Source organism: Cebus imitator, unplaced genomic scaffold (genome assembly GCF_001604975.1).
Source record: "Cebus imitator isolate Cc_AM_T3 unplaced genomic scaffold, Cebus_imitator-1.0 Scaffold32, whole genome shotgun sequence".
Taxonomy (NCBI): Eukaryota; Metazoa; Chordata; class Mammalia; order Primates; family Cebidae; genus Cebus; species Cebus imitator.
Window position 1 is genome coordinate 2,780,168 of NW_016107347.1, and position 23,908 is coordinate 2,804,075.

Below are 23,908 nucleotides of genomic sequence, written 5' to 3' on the forward strand. Positions count from 1 at the left end.
TGCCATACCTAAATAGTATTAAAACTTTTAAAAGTCTGTCATGCACACTGGTGCGTGGGTTAGAGGAAATGAGTGGTAGTATTTGAATGATCCAGTTTTGTGAAGAACAGGCAAGAGTGCTTCTGCTGTAAACCCCTTTTGGTCACTTAAGATTGCAATCACATCTGCGAGGTACATGTCTTCGCGCATGGCACATTGTAAGAATCCAATTGTCACAATTTGATACTGAAGCCACAGCAGTGACGGTTCCTATCCTCCTATCATTTTCAGACTATCAGACCATCTGTCAAGGGATCTTCATTTTACCTAGAGAGGCAGAAGATGACCCTTGGGTCCTGAAAGAGAAGTACAAGTTAGGAAGAAACAAGGCTGGATAGAAAGAAGTTTCTAGGCAAGCAGACATTATGTGCCAAGGCCTGCAGACAAGTCAGCAGCAGCTGTGCTTAGCACAATGCCTGGGCACACAAAAAATATACAAGTAAGTTTTTGTTTTGTTTTTAATTTAACGTTATTAATTTTAAATTTAAATTAAATTTTAGGCAGGAATGGGTTCACAAATAGGTGGAGGATTGCTAGCGACCAGCTCTGACTGTATCAGCATTGTGACATGAGTGGAACCGTCCTGATTCACTGAGAAGCATGCAATGATGGGTCATTTCCTAGAGCAGGGCATTAACTGTGCATTTACAAAGTGCAAGTGCCTTCTACATGCCTGGTATAGTGCCAGTCACTGGGTAACATTAGTGACTGGGACACAGAAGCAGCCCTTGAATAACTCCACAGCATGAAGTGGTCCCTGGACAGGACACAAAAGAACACAAATGAGGCCAGCAGGAGAGTCAACGGCAGAGGCCAGCCAAGGGCATGCAGCTGTTCCAGGGGCCCGTAGGGAGTTGGGTTCTCAGTATTCATTGGTGCCCAGGCCTGCTGACACCAGCTGCTTAGCGAAGAGGATTGTTTTTATATTACAGGGGCCGCTACCTTCTGGACTGATTTGGCCCCAGACTGCATCATGAGTCAGAAAAACCATTCTGTTCCAGGCACGATATGGCCACAGAACTTTGGTGTTTCCTCAACTGCAAAGAGGAACAATATCTAACTTCTCTCTTTCCTGAGAGGAGTCCTGTAGGGTCATGTGAATTCCCTGTAAGATCAGGAGGTCTTCCGTAAACAATAGGACCCTAGTCCTCACCTTTCCACCTGGTGGAACTTCAACACTGATCCTATCAAATCCATTTCTCCTTTTATCATTAGTGAACATCTATGGTGCTTTTACCGTAGATGTTCACTAATGATAAAAGGAGAAATGGATTTGATAGGATCAGTGTTGTAGGTGCTTTTTTAATGTTGCTGCTGGAATCCAGTCACAATCCCTAATGCTGAAGATAGGAAAGGGTAACAGAGACCGATATCAAGTTCCTCACACAACTTCAGTTTAAATTAAACTTCCTTTAATGAAATAAAAAACAAATGGTGCATTGCATAATATTTGTGGTCACAGTATAAAACAATACAATTAGTTCATATAACATTGGATATGGACAAAAATACACAAGATCCTTTCTTTGTCTACGGAAAATTCTGCAGATCCTCATGTGCCACACTTAAAAAGAAAGTCACCTTTTTTTCTTCTAGGCATCTGCACACATATTTATCACTGAGAATTTGGTCAAACAGTGGAGGAGAACTTACCCAAATCCCAGTTCCCTTCTTCCTCTGTTGTCATCGGTGAAGCTAAAAAAAAGTTTTCTGAAAGTAGCAAGTTGTGTAGTATTGCTTATTATTCCTGCCAAAAAGGCTCAGTCTTTGGCTCACAGATGTCAGTGACAAAATCATGGCTGCAGGCAGTCTGCAAAGCAAGAAGCAAGGGCCACCGGGGAAACAGACCAAGGTCTGGGCAGGAGGGGCCTCCTTTACCAAGATCTCAGGGAGCCCCTCAGATGTGGTGGGGGTGAGGGGAGGAAAGACACTCAAATAAATAAATTTTTAAATTAAAATTCAGCCCAGTTGGTGAGTCAGAGTTCCACTGTCCCATGAAAACTCTGAAAAGCTGTTAAAAAGTTGATTTGCATTTTTCTTCTTTTTTTAAAGTGAAACGTGTATGTAAACATCATAAAGTAAACAATTTACAGGAATTTCGAGGCTTCTATCTGAACATAGCTCAGGCTCTTTCTGGGGCTATTTTTATGATTAGGAAAAAAGACCCAAACTTGTATAAAGTTCCTTTTTGTTGAGTGAGACGCGGACGGGTCCCTCTTTCATTCTCACCGGTGCTACTGGTAGGAACCTCTTCTAGAAGAGCACTTATTGCAAGGGAGGGGAAGGGAGCCCTATTTGGTACGACGAAAGAGTGCATCTCACCATGTTAAAAATACACATTCCTGGCAAATTTATATCGCTAGAAGGAACTAGGTCCTTGGTACAATGCCCTGGGATTTCTCGCCCCTTCGTCGCAGCACCCGGGTGACATGCAGCTTGGGCAGCCCAATGCATGAGGGGCAGGTGGGTGGAGGTCAATGCCTTAGCAACTCCAGGCCTGAACTGCAGCATCAGTATGAAAGGAAAAGGTACAGCGTGTAAGCACCCGTCACATTTATCACCATCGAGTGTCTGCTGCGACCCAGTCCACGGTTTTACACACACCCTGGGCTACCTAGTCACGTCCAAAGCTAAGCTCCCTTTCTTCCTACTAAGAAGGGCCTGTGCCAATAAAATCCTGAATCTCCTTTTAATGGATGCAAGGACTCAAAGGACACTGGCTGTCACTAATACAGCACCTGTTTATATATTTGTTCTCTCTTTAATTCTCACTTGTACAATCACCTCCAAGCTACCTCTTCTGAAATAGCAGTCAGGATATGACATGCAGAAAATACCAAATCTAGTGCCAACAAGGCCTCGTCCTCTTCCTCCAGTCACTCAGGCCCTGGTGGGGCATACCTGTTGGCCATCTTCCTACCACAGGCCCGGGCCAAGGAAAGGCTACTGTCAATGCAGAATGTAATGTTTCTATCACGTGGATGGTCCCCTTGGCGGGGAAAACTCAATGGGAATCTGCCTCCAGGGGTGACTCTGTGATAAGTGCAGAACGAGCCGTGGGGGAGCAGGGGAAATGGTGAGCCAGGACGAGCACAACTCGTCTGGCCCATGTTGACAAACAGCTGCACATGAATGGCCATCATTTTGTATTATTTTATTGCTCAAAACAAATGAATCCTTTTTTTTCCGCTTTGGAAGACAGAGCAGTGTTAGATCCTTCAGAGCCAGGATAAAAGCAGAGGATTGCAATTAGGGCATGAGTCACCAGTGAGCCTCAGAAAACCCCACTGGGATGCTTCCGAAAGGCTAGTGCTGTGCAGGGGGCGAGACGCTTCAGGGAGCGGGAGGCTCCGAAGGGAGAGCTTTTAAAGCAGCAGCAGAAGCCCGGGGCGTGGAAGATCTCTGTCTACTCCCCTATTCCTGATGCGCGCAGTCAGGCAAAGCAGACCGCTCCTGACTCCGTCTACAGGCCGTTCACATGACAGTATATTGCTGGGTTTCCTTCATGTCCCTATTAGGAAAGCAAACATACCACAAAGTCTACCCTTTCTTACTAACCCCCTGCAGCAGATCTGAAAAAGACTCGAAGGACTGAAAAGGTCACAGAAAATACATGGTGCTTCTAGGTAATTTCTAATTCCTTGAAGTCAGTCCGTCTTGCAAGCAGCAATTTGTCTTCACGTTAAAGAGCCCAAGCAGCGTGTGAAGGGGGTGGCATATCTGTGGGTCCCCCTGCAAGTGTCTTGGTGACCAGTGCCTTTGCCTCTCACAATGGGCAAGAGAGAGGAATGGAGGTGGCTTCTTCAGACTAATTTGTACCTGGTACCACTGACCGTCCCAGCTCCAGCTGCGTAAAAATAACTTCCTGGGATCCCTATTCTGCTCTCCCTGGGGTCCCCTGAGGCACAGTGGCCTCACAACTTCTGGAGCAGGTGTCTGTTCCTTTCCTTGTCCCCAACCTCCCATTCCTTGCAGCCCTTCTCACTGCCCTGGACAGAGGTGGCTGTGTATTTTTCTTCATACTCATTCTTAAGGCTAAGGTGGCAAGATAAGGTGCTCAGTGGAGAGCCAAATTCTAGATTCCAGGGCCGCCATCTCAGCGCTCTTACAGAAAAAAAAAAAAAAAAAAAAAAAAAAAAAAAAAAAAAAAAAAAAAAAAAAAAAAAGAAAGAGAGAGAGAAAGAAAAAGAAAAGAAAAAAACATTCGGGCTCAATAAGAAGTTATATATTCCAAGTTTAGATTTCAAATGTCGTCTAAACCCCTGAAAATAGGGGTTGGGGTAGGGTCGTAAAAGCCACAAATCAGCCGTCGGCACAGGTCTGTGTTGTCGCTCAGGTCAGCCGGGTGGAGGGTGGGCTCGGCAGCTCTCTGAACCCATGCCTCCAGCGCGGAAGCTGGCTCTCAGGCGGGCAGGCACACTCTCGCTGAAGATGAAGAACTCCACATGCCATCACCCCTTCCTCACCACAACCCCGCGAAACAAAAGCTATAAACACACACAAGTCAGAGGATCTATAAACCAGTGGGAGGAAAAAAAATTAGATGAAGGTTAACCATTGAAAAGCTGCAGTTGGGAAAAAACACACTCGATTGTTACATCAGAAAGTGCCATGGGAAGAAGAGCCGTGTGCTGGTAAACATGTCTGCGCTCACAACTTGACATGCAGAAAAGAGAGAGCGCCAAGTCCCACCTGAGATTAGAGAGGACTGGTTTTTAGTGTAACACACTTTGTTTTAAAATATCGCTGTCCTCTTCTTGCCCCAATCGCTCCTAGAACGTCCCTCCGTCACTCCCCTCCCGGGCCAGACTAGTCCATCTCCATGGACATGAGCCTGCGGCGCTCGCGCCTGGTCTCCTGAACCTCCTTCTTACAACACCAGTGGGAGCTGCAGTACCCGATGAGACAGGACAGGAGCCCGATGACAGTGGACAGACCGACGCCGATCAGCAAGGGATACTTGAAGGCGTTCAGCACTGGGAGGGAGAGATCAAAGGGGAAGCCAGTCAGTGCTCCAAGAAGGCCGCCTTGGGGGTGCCCTTGCCTCCCTTCCCCCACTGGAGCAGGACCTCCCCGACAGATAAGATCTCATTCCTCCTGCATCCAGCACCCAGCACCCAGCACAGCACTGGAGACAGGAGAAGCTCAGGCTTCTCTGTCACAAAAATGAGCAAATGTCTTTCTTCCTACCCAGCTCTGCGGGGAGAATAAAAACCATAAAGAAGATTTCACTTGATGCCTTTGAATGTCAACTTGCTTTTTAGGGTTTTGGCAGAAGATTGATTTTTAAAAGTCAGTATAAGGGCACTGCGCATTCAGCAGCAGATGCATCCTTAAAAAACTGTGCATAAATCAATCCTATGCATCAAGTAACTGAAGTGTACTAAGGAAGCTATTTTAAGTAACACTATAGTAAATTATCTAGCAAAGTGAATAATCACTCCCTTGTTTGTTAAATCTGGGTTTTCATATGGAGTTACCTCAAGCAAGGAATTCCTAAGATGCAAAATATGGTACAGATGACTGAAGTGTCAGAAATGCACACACACCATCTAGACTCCACCCTTGAAATCCACCTGCCCTTCCCCATAGGTGCCCATGCGCCTTGGGTGGATGCTGCCACTGGGTTAGGTGCCTTACATTTGCTAAGGTTTATTTTCAAATCAGCCCGATGGAAGACTAGTATTCCATTTTATGAGAGAAAATGGATCAGAAAAGCTAAGTAGTCTGTGGAAGACCTCGGGTTCCGATTTCCACCTGATCAATCACTAGGGAAACACTCAAAAGCTTTCTCCTCAGCCTCAGAGGCCCCGGGACTTTAATTCTCTCCATGGAGTGATTTTAGCGAACATGTACTTTCTGAAGTTTTCCATAAAGGAGACACATTTCTTGTAAACCAAGGAATAACTGTCCCCACTCTGGGATGCTCAGCCAACAAAGCTCTGCCTGTCTAGTTAGGCCGACCCTGGTGTTCACCGTGGGTCAGTGGGGCTGGGAGCTCACCCTCCCATCCTGGGGCTCTGTGAAGTACCCACTCTGTACAGTGACTTCAAGAGGAGTCTCTTTTCTCTAAGAAGTGAAACCAGTAGTAGTGACAGTAGTAGGTCCCTAAGCTGTAGCCTCCCCTATCGACCTGAACCCTCTCTCTCAAGGCTGCTCTCTGCCTGTGCCTGGCAGAATCCACGCCAACCCTCGGACACAGTAAGTGGGTTTCTATGAATTTATGGAAGAGGCAAAGCCTTGGAAATTTTTCTAGTAAGTCTGGAAAACCATTTCTCAATGGTGGCACCAGCACATAATAGCGAAGCTTGCATAACAGCAAGGGCTGCTCTTTTTGGGTGCAGGCCCAGGCCAGGTCTACAGAGAAACCGGGACGTGCTGTGGCACACTCCTCAAACTGTGGCCACTTGGGTTCTGTCAGCTACAGCCTGGCACAGAGAGAAGACATTCCCGAACACTGAGAAATGTGGGTGACATGCTTACCATCCATCTTCACAGTTATAAAAACGGGCTTGGAGTGGATCTCGGCCTCCTTCTGCCAGGAACCTGTTGGTGACTTCACCCATGGAGTCACGGAACAGTAGTAGTTACCAAAGTCCTGGTCCTCGGAGCCATGAACTTGCAGCAAGAATTCCAGCACACTCACACGCTCCAGGCTGAGGTCGCTCTTCCACTCCCTCCGGGAGGTGGTCACAATGCCCTTCCGATCCAGGGAAGACAGGAGCACAGGATCCTTGTCCAGACCAAAGGAGTGCACCGCAAACCAGGACACATCAAAGGCCATGTCATCTATGGATTACCAAGCCAAAACCCCGGGTCAGTGCAACAGGCAGAAGTCATATGTATGGCTGCCATCCATGTATGTAGCCCTTACTACGTATGGCAAGCACAGCATTACGTGCCTTAGGTCTCACTGAATCCTCATAAAAGCCCTATGAGGAGGCACTATCATACTTTTATTCTGCCATCATTACCAGACTATATACCTGCTCAAGGTCATGTGGCCAGCAGGTAGCAGAAGTGCAGCTGAACCCAGGGAGTACAGCTCTGGAGCCCAGCCTCTTAACCATTGCACTGCTGCCACCCAGACTAAGGGCCATAGGAAGAAGAGTCAGGGCCAAAAACTGTCTCCCACAGAGAACACAGGTCAGAAAGCTGGTAGAAGGGGATACTGCAGGCTTTGCTCCCAAAGAAAGCAGCTCCTTTGACATTTCAGGCAGAAGAACCCAAGACTGGAAGGACACTAAAGTCGTATGGAACAAAATGTACATAAAATGAACTGTACCGAATACAGAGTTGTAAATAGTTTAGCTTTTATTGTGCACTGTGGTTTTTCTTTCCTTGCAGAAGTGCTCAAGTTCAAAACAAGAGGGAAAAAAAATGTCAAGCTGAGAAAATGGAACACAGTTTAACAGTCCCAGAGAGTAATACGGAATCGTAAAGTACTCTGCAAAACTAAGGTTCTAACAGCCTCAAATAAATTAATATGGGCATAAGAGAAAGAAGACTTTGGCACAAGTGGTAATTCTCATGGAATGGGAAAACAGACCACACATCATGGGCCCTTGACCTCTTCCCTTGACTGGTACCAACCACTATCAGTCATGTCGGCTATGAGATTCAACCAGCAACAAAGGACAACAGCCACAAGACTGTTTTGTCTTAAATCCACTTGAGAAAGCATTTTATATAAAGTCAAATAAGGCAATTTTTGCTGAACAAGAGATAACATTTGGTCATTTAGTAAAAATACACTAATAACCTCAAAAAAACACATTATAAGGCAAATAAATTATTTTCAGATGCTTACATATTAAAAAAGTAAGCAAAACTATAAGCAAGAATTTCTAAGAAATTATCCAAATGATAATTCCTTCTCAGCTCACTCTAAAGATGGAATATCTTATTTTTCTCCCATTGACCCGCTGTGGGACTTGAGTACAATTTTTTGTTGTTGTTCCCAGTGTCTCTCCAAAGAAACCAGCTCCCTGGGGGCAGAGGAAGTGCCGTAAGCAGCCTCATGCTCTCGCAGGGCCAAGGGCAGAGTGGACACCTGCATCACTCTCATGTCTTCGTGAAAACTCTGAACTCAGTGCTGCTGTCACCTGCAGGTGCTGCGTGGTTGCTGAGGGCAAAAAGCCAAACCAGGTTCCTGGACTCTAAGCCCTGATCACCACTGCACCTCAGGGTGTGGGGGCCAGACTCCAGGGCCAGGCTGCCTGGGCTAGAATCCCAGCACCAGCACTAATGAGCCATGTGACCTGGGCGAGTTTCCCAAGTTCACTGAGACATCGTTTCCTCATCTGCAAAATGAAAATGACAGCACCCAGGGTTAAATTAACTACATGTATTAAAATGCTTAAAACAGCACCTGGAACACAGTATGTGCTCAATAAAAGTTGGTCACCATGAACACCATTATCTCCACAGCTCAACACACATGCTCCTACACTAATGGGAAGGGCATCACCACCTGCAGCGAATACCATTGGTGGCTGGTCCACACCAGCTGGCAGCCTGAGCCTCTGGGCTGCAGGTGCTGGCTGTTAAAACTCACACACCTGTAGCCACCCCCTGGGGGTTATGAAACACTCTCATTCCTTGGCCACTCAGCCTGTGGACAATGACTGACTAGTGAAGGGGCAGAGAAGCCCAGCCCCCTTGTCTGCGGACCACTCGCGCTCCAGAGCTCCCCGTGGGGAGGTGAACTTGCTCTGAATTAACGCCTCCACCTGCCTTCTTCTCCAGCTCCATCTCGAGTCCCTCCCTCCCTCGGTGTTCTCCTGAGAGCCCTCCCTCAATCCATCACTCGCACGCTTGTCTGTCTTTGCTTGGGGAGAACCTGACCTAAGATACTGCCTCAGAAGGGCCACAGTCTGCTGTCCCCACCCCTGCTCCGCACAGAGCACCTTGGCCCACAAATCATTTACACAATGTGTCCTTCACAAAAGAGCATTCCCTCAGAGCCCACAGCATGTGTGAGGAAAAACTAAATTACAACTTGTGTTTAATAATTCAGAATCTTCCACCCACACAGTCCAAGAGTGCAAAGTACTGAAAATTGTGATCTGAAAGATAACAGCTACCTACAGCTTTTGCAATTAATTACACTGGACGAAAAGACTTTTCTATTAAGGGCACAACTGGTGACCTATTAATTTACTGAGAAAGAGCATTTAAAGGATTTATTTTTGTATGCATCATAAGTGAGCTTTTTTTTTTTTTTTTGGTTTTGGCCAAACTTTTTATTTAGTATTCTGTAGTTGTTTAACACACACTTAAATGGTCTTATTGGGGGAGGGGAAAGGGGAGGTTCTTGCAGATTCCCAAGGAAATGTCAGAAAGGCAAAATGGCCAGCATTATCCATTTGCATTTTTGGGTTTACTGAGCGATTATTTCCTTAAATAGGCATCTGATTTCAGGTTTTTCATACTGAGATCATGGAGGTTTTAGCTGGAAGACACCCTGAAATCTTATGAGTAGCATACCCCAACCACCCTCTAACAGCTAGTTTGTTTGTATAGGCAGAATGATTCATCTCTCCATTTTAGATGGCTAGATGTTTTGTGGAAGATCTTAGAATTGCTTGCCTCACTTACTGGGAAAAATCATATAGGAAGTGGCCTTTAGGGACACTTTAACTTGGAAAGTTACAACACTAGTACAAGTCTTAACACATTTAACATTTGCTTGTTGAAAAGCAATGTCATGAAGTCAAATAATATTAAACATGTTTTACTTTTTTCCTCACAAGAACATAAAAATTATGGAGGGGAACTTAACAGGGAATTTAAAAAAAGGTAACACAGGCCGGGCACGGTGGCTCAAGCCTGTAATCTCAGCACTTTGGGAGGCCGAGGAGGGTGGATCACAAGGTCAAGAGATCGAGATCATCCTGGTCAACATGGTGAAACCCTGTCTCTACTAAAAATACAAAAATTAGCTGGGCATGGTGGCGTGTGCCTGTAATCCCAGCTACTCAGGAGGCTGAGGCAGGAGAATTGCCTGAACCCAGGAGGCGGAGGTTGCGGTGAGCCGAGATCTCGCCACTGCACTCCAGCCTGGGTAACAAGAGTGAAACTCCGTTTAAAAAAAAAAAAAAAGGTAACACAATTTTTCTTTTTAGTAGTCCTTGGGTAGTTATGACAGAATAGTTTCCACTTTTTGTTTATTTCTTTGGACTGGGATTTTGGTCCAAAGTTTTGTTTGTTTCTAGTATCTGCTTCTGCCTCCCCCTCTATCAGATCGGCTTCCTCCACGGCCACCACTTCTTGGTGCTCCACGGCTTGAACTGCTGTAGGAATCACGTGGAGGAGGGTACCCCCTTTCCATAGAAGGGGGAAGCCCTCTTTCTTGTCTGCCAACCCGATCACGACCACTTGAGTAGAGATCACTTCGGCTGCTTGAGTAACTGCTCGACTTCCACCATATCCGTCACGTGAGCTGCTGTCATCATCATAGCGACTGCTTCCACCATAAGATGGCGGGGGCCCTCGTGTAGGTGGAGCACTACGTGAGTTACCATAACTCTCACATGAGTCTCTGTAGGAACCTCCACCTGGATGATCTGAATAGTCATGATCACGACCATATCCAACTCTATCGCTATAGCCTCTTGGTGGATAGTCATCATGTGAACTGGAATGACCATAGTCACGGGAAGTATAATCTCGTGGTGGTGGTGCATAATCTCTTGGATCACGAGAACTTGGGTAATCTCTGCTGCAATAGCTGTCTTTACGAGAAAACCCATCATCTCTTGGGGACAAATAAACATCTCTACGAGAAGGCAGCAGTTCTCTTCGAGGGGGACCTCCGTAACTATCTCTTCCACGTGATACCAGAGCTCTTCCTCCCATTCCACTGCTGCTGCGAACTGGTCCTGAAGGTGCAGATCTCTTAGGAGGAGGACCCCCACTTCTTGGTGGTGGTCCTCTTTTTACTGGGAGTGGTCCCCTGGAAGAACTCGTGTTAAAATTCATGGAATATCCACCGTCATCCATGTGTCCTCCCCATGAGGGAGGTCCCCTGGTTCCTCCTCTTCCTCCTCTTCCACCTCTAAGACCTCTTGGAGGGCCTCTACTTCTTGGAGGTGGAGGTGGCCCATGTCGACCACTTTCAAATGATGGTTTAGTGGCTTGTTCCACTTTGATGGCTTTTCCATCTAATGACTTTTCATTCATGTCTCTGGCTGCATCCTTAGCGTCTGCTGGGTTTTCAAAGGTGACGAAAGCAAATCCTCTTGATTTGTTGGTTTCACAGTCTTTCATCAAGAGTACTTCCACTATTCGTCCATATTTGCCAAATACTGCTTCCAGAGCTTTCTCATTTGTTTCCGTATTAAGCCCACCAATGAAGAGCTTTCCTGGGTGATCTGCTTCAACCATTTTTTTGGTTTGTTTTGTCGATAAGTCCAAGGGGTGACAATGGGTTCAAGCTCCAACGAGCTCGCCGAGAGGGGCTTCCTAGCAGCTTAGCACCAAAAGCGGCTGCCGGGTCCGAGTACCAAAACACGAAGCCGCTAGCACTACTGCGCAACGATCCATAAGTGAACTTTAACGGCAAACATGGGATTACATTTTTCCAACTTTCGAAAGGGATTTTCCTCCCCTTTCCCTGGTAGTCTCTTCCACTTTTACGTTGCTTTTCTCTTCTGAATCTTACTCTGTGTCCCAGTCTTCCCCATCTCAGGTAGAGGAATGGCTTCTCATTCCTCTTCCCTGTGAATGGAGCTAACCAACTCCACGGATGTAGTTGGGATTCTTTCTTTTCCTTTTCTAACATCTCCCACAAATTCTCCTCCTGTTTCCAACCTCTAAAGGTCAACCATGTTCAGCTACCCTACTGGAGCCAATTTTGGTATTAATCAACTAAACTACAGCCTGCGGGCCAAGGTGACCCCACTACCTATTTTTACAAAGCTTCACTAAACCCAGCTATGCCCATTTGCTTACGTTCTTATCTACGGCTTCTTTCACACTACAATGGCAGTGTTGAATAGTGGCCACAGAGGCTATCTGGCCCACAGAGCCAAAATGTTTCCTACCCAGGTCCTTTACAGAAAGTATTTGCTGACCTGAACATTCCACAGGAAGTCCCGCAGGAGCCAGATGTCCACCTGGATGGTGCGGTATCCAGGCCTCTGCTTCAGACGCTAATGTTACCCAGTCCCCCGCTCAGGGGCTCCCTGGATTCACTGCAGGCCACTGCCCTTGTTTGGAGCTTGCCCGTTCATACAGAATGGAAAATTGCTTTTAGTTTCTTGCCCAGGGCCACACCTCCAGAAGTCTCCACAGAGAAACTTGTGACCCCTCTACAATTTGGCCTTTTCAAGATTTCTGCCAGCAGCCACGGCTCTGCTTGTGATGGGACAGCGCAGTGCGAAGGCTGCTGAGGGTCAAGGCATGCAGGAGGAAAGGGACGCCCATAAGGAATTAGGTTCTTCACGAGTCCTCTAGGAAAAGGCAGAGGTGGGTACAGTCCTGCTTGGTAACAGAGACCCCCTGAGTGTATTTAATGTTCTTTCAAGCCTTAACAGTCAAAGAGTGAGAGAGGGACATCAACTGGTCACTGAATGGCAGAAGCAGAGAAGGAGAAAGACTGATGGGTCCCACAACTCTTAGGCATCCTGTTGGCAATGCTGATATTTGCTGCAAAGAAAGTATTTATAATGATTTCCTAAGAATTTTAACTACAACAGCACCCTCTGGTCACTGGCTACTCCCCTGCTCTGTATGTCTTCACAGCATCAACTGCTGTGATATTACAGAGCACTTTATTTCTTGCGTCTGTCCTCATCAGGTTGCAAGCTCCATGAGGACAGGCTTTGGGCATTTTGTTCACTCCTCTATTCCTAGCACCTAGAGCAGCACTTGTATACCAAAGGAACTCAACAAATATCTGAATGAATAAATGAATGAAAGACACAAGAGAAGGAGTGAGACTCTGGCCCTGGGTTTCAGATCAGCCTGAAACGATTCTGGAAGTGACCCACTAACCATCTTGACAGCTCAGACTCAAATGTGTGGATGCATTTCCAAATCATCTAGCGGATAGATGCATCCACTCAACAAGTATTTATTAAACACTTAATGAGTACAAAGTACTGAGCCAGGCAGTTAGGGGACAAATAGATGATCCTGTCCCTAACCCACATCTGTGTAACACAGTGCAGACGATATGAGAAGCGTCTACAGAAAGCAGTATGGTGAAGGGGAAAGGATGGAGTGAGGTACCTGGATCCAGTGCTGCTCCCTCGACAGTAATGATACAGAACAATTTGATCAGATCTCCCCGGATGACTGATGGTGTGTCCGAATGCACAGACGCATTAAATATAGGACCTGGAAAAAAGTAAAGCCAGCCTCATTATTCTCTTTCACACTTTCATCAAATTCCATTATTTGCGCTCTAAGGGGCATCAAAATGTGGTTCCCTTCCTGGGAACTGGTCTAGAAACTCACAAAATAGGTGTTTCCAGGCTGCCTCTCTTCTACTCAGAGAGACATGGGCATTAGGCACCTCCCAGTGAGCTTCACCTTCAGATTACAACCAAAATGGAACTCTTCCTAAAGAGTTAACTTTTGCTCTGGTTTTCTTTCACTTCTTTTCTGATGCCCACAGTGACCTCATTCGAAAGCTACCCTCCACCCTGGAACAGGCTGGGCTGATCAACATGGTTCAATTCTATGCTTGGGTAGAGATCAAAGGAACAGTGACTAAAGCAAGAATGCTTTTGGTCTCAATGGAGTGAGTGGCTTCATTCACTGCGCTGGGTGGTGGGGAAAGGGACCCCGTTACCAAGAGGCTGAAATCCGGTAAGGAGACAGACATGCCAGTAACGAGGCTTCTATAAGGTGTGGTGGGAGCACTCAAGGCACAGCTCCAGCCTACCAGGGAAAATGGAGGCAGCTTGCATATGCCCTTTTTTAAGATGGAATCTCACTCTGTCGCCCAGGCTGGAGTACAGTAACGTGATCTCAGCTCACTGCGACCTCCACCTCCTGGGTTCAAGTGATTCTCCTGCCTTAGCCTCCTGAATGGTGAATCTTTGTATTTTTAGGGGAGACAGGGTTTCACCATGTTGGCCAGGCTGGTCTCGAACCCCTGACCTCATGTCATCTGCCCACCTCGACTTCCCAAAGTGCTGAGATTACAGGTGGATATGTCTTTAACAGGTTACTCAGGTTGGGGAGACTGTGTGTTTTGGGGGAGCAGGGAGTAAATGGAAACTTTTGGTACATTCTACTCAAAAACTGGCAACCTAAAACTTCTCTAAAAAATAAAGTCCAGGCTGGGTGTAGTGACTTATGCCTATAATCCCAGCTCTTTGGGAGGCCAAGGCAGATAGTCGCTTGAGCCCAGAAGTTCAAGATTAGCCTGGGCAACATGGCAAAATCCCGTCTCTACAACAAATACAAAAATTAGCTAAGCACGGTGGTGCACACCTACAGTCCCAGCTACTCAGGAGACTGAGGTAGGAGGAGGACTGTTTGAACTTGGGAAGTTGGGGCTATGGTGAGTCAACATCGTGCCACTGCACTTCAGCCTGGGCGACAGAGCAAAATCCAGTCTTCAAAAAAAAAAAGTTTAAATTAAAATAAAGTCTGGTAAAAAACAAACAAAACAAAACACCTACCCAGACAGGGTTTGTCTTACATGCCTCCTGACACTGTAGGCAGAATTATTATTTCTAACTCACTCACGAATTCCTCTTAGGTGAGAGCATTTCATAGCTTTTAGCCTAGCTAATCCTAAGAGTTCAATGTTTACTTTATCCCAATTCCTAAAGTCTAGGAACAGGCACACCTAAAAGAAGTTCACAGAGCATCAATGCTATGGGACTCCCCTTGGGTTTTCTGGGAAGCAACGACTGAAGGCCCTAGGTGCTGACTGTAAAACTCATTAGAAGTTATTACTACTTCTTGTTCAGATCGCCAGAAAAAAACAAGTATCCCAAAGTACCTCTTTGAACTTGCAGAAGAAATGACCATGACAGAGAGAGTAAGATGATGAAAGGACTATATTTTCATTTTGACATGACTAATAAGACGAATGCATCAGATTGCTTTCCTAACCAAGTATATACATAATTTGTGTTTTCCTGGGAGAAAGGTGAAGGATGGTTGTAGAATATTGAACCCTACAGGGGTTAGGCAGCTCTGGGTGGGAACTGCGAAGAGTTCTGATTATTCAGGGAACAGCAGGGGCGTACGTAACTCTAAGGGGATAAACAACTGACTGAATGGCTGCTCCAGGAAACGGGGAAGGGATGAAAGCAAAGACAAGGAAGCCTGACCTACTTCTGGACATCATCCCCTTCAATTAGCTCAACTCTCAGCCCTGGTTCCCTCAAGCCTTATACCCTGGACTTGCTCTGCCTGGAGTGGCAAGGTGGGGCAGGATTAAGCCAAACTGCCCTAAATAGGCTCTGTGTGGTGACTGGGGACACTTATACCATGGACGGCCATCTGTGAGTGAGTAAAGGTTAGCAGCAGCCATGGTGAACAAGGTGGGGGTCACATTTTTCTCAGAGTAGAAATCTCATGGTAATAAACAGAACTACACTGAGGGGCTTTTCTCGTGTTCAGGCCCCTTCTAAGAGAACATAAAATGACAAACATTAAGAAATTCTCATGGATTTACGTTTCTATTTACTTTGAAGCAGCAAAGATGACTTACTTAATTCGAACAAATTTCAGTTTTTCTTTATATTTCCAAAAAAACTCAAATACCTTCTAGGTCATGTTACGGTTCTCACTTCCCCTACTGAACGTGGGAATCAACAGAGCATTTGTGCTGTGGCTTCCAAGGCAGACAAGGATTGGGGAAAAGGCCTGCATTGTGGGGAGCTATTCACAGCAGTGCATTTCCTCCTAATGAAATCAGCAGCTCACTGTTAATATGGGTCATTATCCCAGGCTTAGAAATATTTTCATTATGGTCAATTTCTGTGGTAATGCTGTTTTTGTGAGGGGATTTGTCTGGTTAACTTCACAGATGACAGACTATGGTATAGAGAGTTTAACTGAACAACCAGAGTCACTAGGGGTCCCCCGATTCCTAGTCTGCACAGAGTACAGGACTACTTAACTTTTAAATGCAAACACTGACATATACCATGGTCCAACCTGGGCCTCTAAAAAAGATGTTAGTGGCAGTTTTTTTAATGAAAGCAAAAATTGCAGACCATCTGCATGTCTATCAATAGGGTAGTGGCTAAGCAAATTCTACTATGTAAAGTCATTAAAGGTGGTATTGATATTCACCTAGAATTGGTTACAATATAGAAAGTGCTGATCTTATAACACTAAAGAAAGAAAAGCAGGTCCTAAAATTGTATATACAGCTTGATCTCAAAGTCATGAAGAAAACATACAAGAAAAAAATTTTAGAAAGATGAACAACGTAAATTAACCATCTCCGGTAGGATGATGAATGAATCTGTTTTCCTTCTTTCTATGTTACTATATTTTCAAATTTTCTATATTAAGAAAAAAATTATTATTCTTTTAAAAAGCCAAAGCTTACACTATCATATTTAAATACCATTTGCCCTCTTGACACTTTGAATCGGTAAAACCCAGCACTCAAGAGGGCCCGTTGGTTTTCAATACCAAAAGGCAGGTGCCCTGAAATCAGGGGACAGGAAGGTGAACACTGGAAGGACCTCTTCGTTGTGTATCTTAAGGTATGCCACTGCTTTTTAGGAAGCAAACGCTGTTCAGTCTGAAATCAATGGTTGCTGGTGGCTATTCAGGGCTATAGTATTGTGCTGAGTGCTGAATTTGATGGCAGCTTCTCCTAATTAAAATGTGAACTGGCCATGACAACTCTGTGGATTAAATAAAATAAAAACCTTAGGCAATCTATTCAACCTGTAAGCTACAGTGGTTTTATCTGTTTTGCTGAGATTTAAAGAACTGAGGAATAAATTCAATACCCATTCCTCACCCAGAAATAGATACAAAAGACTTTGTGTCTCCCCTTTTCCACATAAGAGTTTAAAAGAAAGATCAAATAACAAATGTAAAACAAGATGGAACAGATTTGTATAGGCAGCAAAACAAATACGCAAATAAAGGACAAAAACCACATAATCAACTCATCTCAATAGACACTGAAAAAGCATCTGACCACATTCAATAACTTTCCATGACAAAAATACTCAACAAACTAGGAATGGAAAAAACAAACAAAAAAAAAAAAACAAACTCAGAATGGAAGGAAACACACTGGGAGTGGAAGGAAACTTCCTCAGTCTGATAAAGGGCATCTATGAAAATCCTACAGTGAACATGATACTTAAAGGTGAACAAGACTGAACACTTTCTGCCCATGATCAGAAACAAGACAAGAATGTCCACTTGTGCTACTTCTATTCAACACTGTATGGGAGGTTCTGGCTAGGCAATTACTCGAGAAAAAGAAATAGAAGATATTCAACCTGGAAGGGGGAAGTAAAACTATTCAGTAGTTCTATTCATAGATGACATAATCTTGTATTTTACAAATTAGAACGAATCCCCAAAATTTAGAATTAGGATAAACAAGTTCAGCAAGGTCACAGAATACAAGATCAACATACAAAAGCCAGTTGTGCTTCTGTAAAACTGCTATGAATAAACAAGCTGAAAAGTAAATTAAGAAAGCAATTCTATTTACAACAGCATCAAAAAGAATAAAATATTTAGGATAAATTTAACCAAAAAAACCAAAATTTGTATACTGAAAACTACAAAACACCATGGAAAAAATTTAAATACCTAAATAAATGGAAAGATATTCCATGTTTATGAACTGAAAAACGATACTGTTTAACGGCAAAACTTTCCAAATTCATCTACAGATTTAACACAATCCCTAGATTGTGTTAAAAAAATCCCAGATGCCTGGATTCTAGAAATTACCAGGCTGATCCTAAAAGTCACATGGACATGCAAGAGATCCAAAATAGCCAAAACAATCTTGAAAAAGAACAAAATTGGAAGTGTCCAACTTCTTAATTTCCAAACTAACTATAAGGCTACAGTAATCAAACAGCGTGGTACTGTTATAAGAACAGAAATCTAGACCACTGAAATACAACTGACAGTCTAGAAATAAACCTTACACTTATGATTAAATGATTTTTGACAAGGGTGCCAAAACAAGTCAATGGGGGAAAGAATATACTTTTTAATAAATGGTGCTAGGACAACTGGCTATCTCCACACAAAATAATACAGTCGGACCCCTTCCTCTTACCACGTACAAAAATTAACTCACCAAGAATCACAGCCTAAAATGTAAGAGCTAAAACTATATAACTCTTGGAAGGAAACATAGATGTAAATCCTCACAACCTTAGATTAGCCAATAATTTCGTAGACATAGCAAAAACACAAGCGACAAAAGGAAAAAAAAATACAGATAAACTGGATTTCATCAAAATTCAAAAACTGATGTTTGGAGAGACATCACTAAAAAGTGAAAAGACAACCCACAGAATGGGAGAAGATATTTTCAAATAATAATGTTAATGGCAGCATTATTCATAAAAGCCAAAAAGTAGAAATAGTCTAAATGTCTATCAACAGATGAATGGATAAACAAATGGGGCATATCCATACAATGAAATACTATTCAGTCATAAAAAGGAATGAAGTCCTGATGCCTGCCACAACATGAATGGACCTTGAAAACATTATGCTAAGTGAAAAGAAGCAAGTCACAAAAGTCCACATATAATATGATTCAATTCATCTGAAATACTCAGAAGAGGCAGCTCTATAGAGACAAAGTGAATTAGTGATTGCCAGGGACAGGGGCATGCGGGTATGGGAATGATTACTAATGAGGGTGGAGTTTCTTTTTGAGGTGATTAAAATTTTCTGAAATTAGTTAGTGGTGATGGTTGCACTACTTTGTGAATATACTAGAAACCACTCAATTGTATACTTTATATGGTGAATTTTATGGTATATGAGTTATATCTCAATAAAGCTGCTATTAAAAATAAACAGATACACAATAAAGGAGGCCTATGCTTTCTCTGCTCTTTCCAAATCTAAGTGCTTAAATCAATATTTACCCTTTATTAATTTAAAGGTCAAGAGATGTTAGAAGATGATTTCACTATATACCATAAAAGGTTATAACAATGCAAAATAATAGAAAACAAACTTTATTAGTCTAGTTTACCTTTAATATAAATGCTAATCATCTAATTCAACAAATATCTTGCATTCATTATACTGAATTTAATTGATACCTGAATTTTTACAGATGAGTATTAATTTACACATTCACAAATTTCTAACTAAAACCCGGGACCCAGGGCAGAGTTAGTGAAAACATTTAGTCTTAAACTCACAAATGATAATCCTTCGCATTAATATTCTAAATAAGATTGGGGCTTCAATACTATTAAATCATCTTCCTACTGAAACACACACATACACATACAGGACGTTAAAAATCTTCCACTTTTGGCAAGTTACTTGATGCCTTCGGAGGCTCAATTCCCTCCTCTCTTTCTTTATACTCCACCATGTTCCCTAAGGAATCTGGAGTAGCTGAGCTTCAGTTCATCTTCTTAAAAGGAAGGCAGAAATGAAAACATACATTTGTCCAAAAACTTGTACATGAATGTTCATAGCAGCATTATTTATAATAGTCAAGAACTGGAAACACCCAAATGTCCACTGGCTGATGAATGGAGAAACAAAATGTGGCATATCTATACAATGGAGTCTTATTCAGTCATAAAAATGAACAAAAGCACTGAAACATGCTACAGTATGGATGACTCTTGAAAACATTTTGCTCCAAAAACGAAGCCAGATACAAAGGCCACATATTACATTCCATTTATATGAAATGTCCATAATAGGCAAATTCAGAGAGAGAAAGCAGATTGGTGTTGCCAGGGGCTGAAGGGAAAGGAAAATGGGGAGTCACTGCTTAATCTACAGAGACAGGAAGTAGATAATGGTTGCTGCAGAACGGGAGGAGGGGAATGGAGAGTGATTGGAGGGTATTGGCTGAGGGGTTCAGGTTTCTTTTGGGGTAATGAAAATGTTCTAAAACTGGTTGTGGTAATGATCACACAACTTTGTGAATATATGAAAAGCCACTGAATTATGCACTTTAAACAGGTAAATTGTACGGCATGTGAACTGCATCTTAACAAAGCTGTTTTTAAAAATGAGGGCATCTGATCAAAACCCTAGGGTCTCTTCTAGCTCCATCTATGATTCAACAGGGCTCCCTGCTCACCTGAGGTTTGGAAGTCTATCTCAATAGGATTGGAGAGACTGGTTGCTGCTTCTCGCCAAAGGCTGCCCCTGACAGGAGACCAAGCTGTCACCATGCAGCGGTACAGCCCTGCGTCTGAGACCTGAGTCTGGTACATTCGATAGCGGAACTCATCCTCCTGCACTTTTTCTAACACAACGCCATCCACCCGTGATGCATCTGTCCAGTTCTCCAGCTTCACCACCGAATCCTGGTCCAGAGAGATGATGTACTTCGTTTCATTGGGACTGGAGAGGTCGCCGACAGGCTTCTCAGCGGTGATGAGAACAGAGTAACGTGGTGACTTAATATTCTTGGAAGATACTTTGCAAGTCATCTCAAATGTATTTCCTGCAGCAAAGAAAGGCTTTGGCTGCCTCGCCTTCACTACAAGCACAGAATCTGGAATGAAGGACCAGAAGGATGTGATTTCCAACAAGATCGGTTAAAATAAAAATGCTACAATACTCACTGGGGTAGGTGGAGGTGTGGAGGGGAGGGGAGGGACAGTGGGGGGTGGGAGGGATGGGGAGGGATAACACCGGGAGAAATGCCTGACATAGGGTGGGGGGGAATGGAGACAGCAAACCACCATGGCATGTATGTGCCTATGCAACAATCCTGCAGGATGCAGGATGTGCACATGTACCCCAGAGCCCAAAGTACAATAAAAAAAATTTTTTTCACTGTAAAAAAAAAAATAAATAAAAATGCTACTAAAGGCAAAATAACCAGGAAATAGAAACTTAATTGCAAATTGCCACACAAAAGCACCTACAAAAATCTGGCAACTTGGAAAGGGAATCACGTGTATCCATAAGCAGGCTGAAACCATCCCATTGGAAGTAATAGTCTGAAATGAATCAATGGGTGTCAGGAGAGAGGAAATTATGGTGAGAACTGGTTTTCAGGATTTTTAAGTTCTTGAGAAGTCTCACCAGGAAGAATCTGGGAACCTGCTACGGGTGCCCCACAGGATGCAAGGCAGAGGGCACTGCCAGCAAGGTGGGAAAGACATGGCTGAACACAACACCGTAACATCCAAGCCAGGCTCCCGCCCATACCATTTGCCTCTCCTCCCCAGGGTCTGCTAAGTGCAGGAAAAGTGCCCTTAGCTAAGCCAGCCTGCAGGGAGGAATACAGCAAGGGAGAAATGAGATCTCTCTGTTTAATCATATGATAGTGAAATTACAGAACAGATTTATTGCTAAAATGACTGCAGTGTGTGTATTTGCAGATCTAATAATTTCCACTTGGTTTACACTTTAATTTCAAAAATGCTGTTTTAACATTTTGAGAAGTGTCTATGGCTACACTAACTTTAGGTTTAAGTGGATTACTCCCTGCATCTCTGTCAAAACAACAATGCCTACGTGTGTACACGCTGGAGTTCATCTGTTACAGTAGCACAGTGTCGGGCACTTGGAAGGTGCTTAAGCATCTGTTGAGTGGATGAATAAATGAATTAGATACATTGCTTTTATCCTTTAATATGGTGATTAACCCTATAATCCATTCAGTTACAAGGTGAGATTTTCACATTAAATTTTTTGGAACACGTGTTCCACCAAACCGATTAGCAGAACACATATATTAGGAACTCTCTCCAGAACCACTGACTGCTCAGCTTCTACTGAGCCGCCACATTCTTTCTCGATTTTCCTATGAGTTCGGTCACTCATTCATCGATTTAAACATGTATTTATTGACAGCCTTCCATACTCCAGCTACTGGAAATATAATGGTGAACAAATAAATAAAAAATCCCTCCCTTTAGGTGCCAGTGAAGGAAAACAAATAAAACAAGTAAAATAGATGGTATGGTTGGTTAGATGGTGATAAATGTTTGAGACAATAGGCAGGCAAGGAAGAGAAAAGTCGTGGATTTGTATATGGGAAGGGAGGTGTGTGTGTCACAACTGTAAATAGAGTGATCGGGGGACATCCTCACTGAGAAGGCAACATTTTAAAAACAGCCTGAGCTAGGTGTGAGCGCTCACGCAAGTAATCTCAATGATTAGACAGGCCGAGATGAGAGGATTGCTTGAGCCCAGGAGTTTGAGATCAACCTGGGTAACGCAGCAAGACCCCGCGTCTCTAAAAATAAAATTAAATAATTAGCCAGCCACAGAGCATGTGCCTATAGTCCCAGCTATCTGGGAGGCTTAAGCCCAGGAGTGTGAGGCAACAATGAGTTATGATGGTGCCACTGCACTCCAGCCTGGGTGAGAGAGCCTGGGTGATGGAGCAAGACCGTGATTCTAAAAAAATTAAATTTAAAACAAACAAAAAGGACCTGAAGGAGGTGAGGGAGCAAGTCCTATCCAGCTCGGGAAGAGCATTCTAGGCTGACGGAAAAACAGGCAGAAAGCTACAAGCCAGGAGCACACCTGGAGTATGTGAGGAGCCTGGGAGTGCAGAGTGGCCGGATGGAGTGGGTGCTGGGGAGGGTGCTGGGTAAGGCCAGAAGGTAATAGGACCAATTGGTACAGAACATCTAAGGCCACTGAGAGGACTGGGTTTTGCTCTGAGTGAGACAGGGAGGCTTTGAAGGTTCAGAGCTGGGGAATTTCATGACCTGACTTATATTTAACAGGATTGTTCCAGCTGCCGTGTGCTAGGGCAGAGCAAAGAGACGAGCTGGGAGACCAGGGATGTAATCCAGGCAAGGGTGGTGCAGTAAACGGCAGAGTGTGAGAAGCAGCCAGATTCTAAGTCAATTTTAAGAATGAGGAGTCAAAGATGAAGGTATGAGCTGAGCCACTAGAACAATGGTGCTGGAGAAGGCTGGGAGAAGATTGCTGGCAGATGTGATGGGAAGCATCCTTCTGAACAGAAGTTTGAGATGCCCATTAGTCAAGCAGTGTCAAGGTGGCAACATAACATGAAGTCCAGAGTTCTGGAAAGAGGTCCTGGGTAGACATGTAAATCTGGGAGTCACTGTTGTCTAGATGGTATTTAAATGCATGAGATTAGAAGTCATCACCAACACGATGAGGTTAAATGGAAAAGAAGTCCAAGTCCGAGGACTATGTCAAAAGACTATGTCCTGAGGTAGTCTAATGTCCAGGGTCCAAAAAAGGAACAGAGTCAGCAAAGGAGGCTGAGAAATGGCTAATAAAGAAAGCCCTGAGAAGACCTTGTCCCACAAGCCAAGGGAAAATGCACAGCATTCCCAGGAGGAGGGGATCACCTGTGTTAAATTCTGCTAAGTCAAATGAAATAACTGACAATATGATTTTCCAATACGTTGATTACTGGCCATCTTACCACAAGCAGCCGAGGGAAAAGCCTGATGAGCGTAGGTACCAGAGAGAATGGCAGGAGGAAAATCAGAGACACGGAGTAGATACACATCAAATATCGTTGTTATAAAAGGAAAAAGGAGTAGGTAGACACGTGGTTGGGGGAAACAGAAAGATGGATGAAGAAGCAAGATCAAGACCAGTTTAGCATAAAAAAAGAGGGGGCCTGGCCTGGTGGCTCATGTCTGTAATCCCAGCAAATTGGGAGGCCAAGGCAGGAGGATCATTTGAGGCCAGGAGTTCAGGACAACCTGGGCAACACAGTGAGACCCTGTCTCAAAAAAAA

The 23,908-nt window shown here is 44.0% G+C and overlaps 2 protein-coding genes across 2 annotated transcripts in view; both read right to left on the reverse strand.

Annotated features, from left to right (window-relative positions):
- Nucleotides 1-2,235: 2,235 nt before the first annotated feature.
- The window catches only part of PTGFRN (prostaglandin F2 receptor inhibitor), an 81,258-nt gene continuing 59,585 nt past the window's right edge, over nt 2,236-23,908 (reverse strand). The window contains exons 6-9 of the mRNA XM_017524183.2: nt 20,300-20,719; nt 13,276-13,383; nt 6,523-6,828; nt 2,236-5,015 (exon numbers count right to left, since the gene is read on the reverse strand). Of these exons, the coding sequence (XP_017379672.1) occupies nt 4,849-5,015; nt 6,523-6,828; nt 13,276-13,383; nt 20,300-20,719 (1,001 nt within the window). The 3' untranslated portion in view covers nt 2,236-4,848. The remainder of the gene's footprint in view (nt 5,016-6,522; nt 6,829-13,275; nt 13,384-20,299; nt 20,720-23,908) is intronic.
- On the reverse strand, nt 10,154-11,575 carry LOC108301132 (RNA-binding motif protein, X chromosome-like). Its single transcript, XM_017524184.2, is given in 2 exon segments — nt 10,154-10,455; nt 10,458-11,575. Coding segments are annotated over 2 exon segments (1,173 nt in total). The 5' UTR covers nt 11,428-11,575; the 3' UTR covers nt 10,154-10,252.